At 44.0% G+C, this 1,662-nt stretch overlaps 1 protein-coding gene across 1 annotated transcript; it reads left to right on the forward strand.

The window, feature by feature from the left end:
* The first annotated feature begins 276 nt into the window (after positions 1-276).
* LOC108374191 (uncharacterized) lies at positions 277-1,389 on the forward strand. Its single transcript, XM_017630163.1, has one exon. The coding sequence runs from the start codon at positions 277-279 to the stop codon at positions 1,387-1,389; it is 1,113 nt and encodes a 370-aa protein (XP_017485652.1).
* The last annotated feature ends 273 nt before the right edge of the window (positions 1,390-1,662 follow it).

Below are 1,662 nucleotides of genomic sequence, written 5' to 3' on the forward strand. Positions count from 1 at the left end.
GTCCATTTATAAAAGCGTTGTATATTAAAAAGATTTTTTTATTTTTTAATGGTTAACTATACATTTTTAATATCAAAAGATACGAGGAAACTCGGCATTTCTGCGTGTTCCTCAAAAGAATAAGTAATACAAATTCATGGCCAGTCAACAAATTTTTTAGGAGCATAATGGGTAAGTTCAATTCAAGTCTGACTCACAATAAAGTCGATGTTAAAACATCGTTGAAACTGGCATCGATGTATCGCCAATTTAGTGATTTTAGACACAGCTACAAAAATGAAGCCATCACCAATATGCCAATCCGACTCGATATGGGTAAAGGGTCCAGATTTCCTGTATTCAGACGAAGACATGTGGCCGAAAGAACCTCTGCACCTATATTCAGATCATTGTGCCAAAGAAGAGTCCAAGAAATGTATGCTAGTTACAGCCAACAAAGCGGTACACATTATAGAAGTACACAAATTTTCGTCGTATCTAAGACTGTTAAGAGTAACTGCCTGGGTTAAGCGCTTCGTCGGTAACTTGCAAGATAAGCAGCACCAACGAGGAGAACTCACAGCCAAAGAGCTGAATAAAGCCGACATCTACATTTGCCGACAAGTTCAACTTGAAATTTACCATGAAGAAATCAGTATTCTACAAAATAAGAAATGTTTGCCGAAGTCAAGCGCACTATACCAGCTTACGCCAAAGTTGGATGAGGATGGCGTCTTACGTATTAATGGTAGAATCGACGCAGCCTATTGCTTACCATATACAGCTCGCCATCCAATAATACTGCCAAGTAGCCATTACCTTACGACCCTAGTGATGGATCACTTCCACAGGAAAAGACATCATCATAACGACCAATTAACAATTAACGAAATGCGACAGCATTTCTGGATACCACGGTCCCGTTGCCTCTTAAAAGCAGTTAAAAGAAAATGTCCTGTATGTATTCGCAGTAGCGTTAAGCCAGTTATGCCGCTGATGGGTCAATTGCCTCCCGATCACCTCACGCCATATGTACGACCGTTTTCATATGCGGGTGTTGATTACTGTGGACCATTTTGCGTTGCCATTGGCCGTCGTCGTGAAAAGCGCTGGGTAACGCTATTTACATGTCTTACCACGCGAGCGGTGCACATTGAGGTAGCTGAAGATCTGTCAACCGAGGCCTTTATTATATGTCTGAGGAATTTCGTCAACCGCAGGGGTGTACCTGTTCGCCTGAGAAGCGACAATGGCAAAAATTTTATTGGGGCGCAGCATGCACTCGAAAGGGATCAGCAACTCTTCGATTTCGATGTCATACAACAAGAAGCCGCTAAGGAGAGAATCGAATGGGTTTTCAACTGCCCGGCTCATCCAGCATCAGGGGGATGCTGGGATCGTCTGGTGTAATGCGTTAAGCGCATTCTCCAGAGGGTCCTCAAAGACGAAGCACCACGCCTTGAGACGTTTCGCAGCGTACTTATAGAGGCGGAAAACATAATTAATAGCCGTCCTTTGACAGATATCCCGGTGGCAGTCGACAATCCGGAGCCCTTGACACCGAATCACCTTTTACTGGGCTGCTTAAACTCCACACAGACACCAGCGGCAAGCCAGGAAAACATCTGCTTACGCAGTATTTGCCGCAACTGCTCACTCGTCCGAAATGGCGCGAAGAAGTCC

The sequence above is a fragment of the Rhagoletis zephyria genome, unplaced genomic scaffold, assembly GCF_001687245.7.
Source record: "Rhagoletis zephyria isolate East Lansing unplaced genomic scaffold, Rhagoletis_zephyria_1.1 Rzeph_scaffold_07444, whole genome shotgun sequence".
NCBI classification, from domain to species: Eukaryota; Metazoa; Arthropoda; class Insecta; order Diptera; family Tephritidae; genus Rhagoletis; species Rhagoletis zephyria.

What these genes read in the sequence shown, in the direction of transcription:
- LOC108374191 (XM_017630163.1), top strand. Translation starts at nt 277, where the DNA reads ATGAAGCCATCACCAATATGCCAATCCGACTCGATATGGGTAAAGGGT.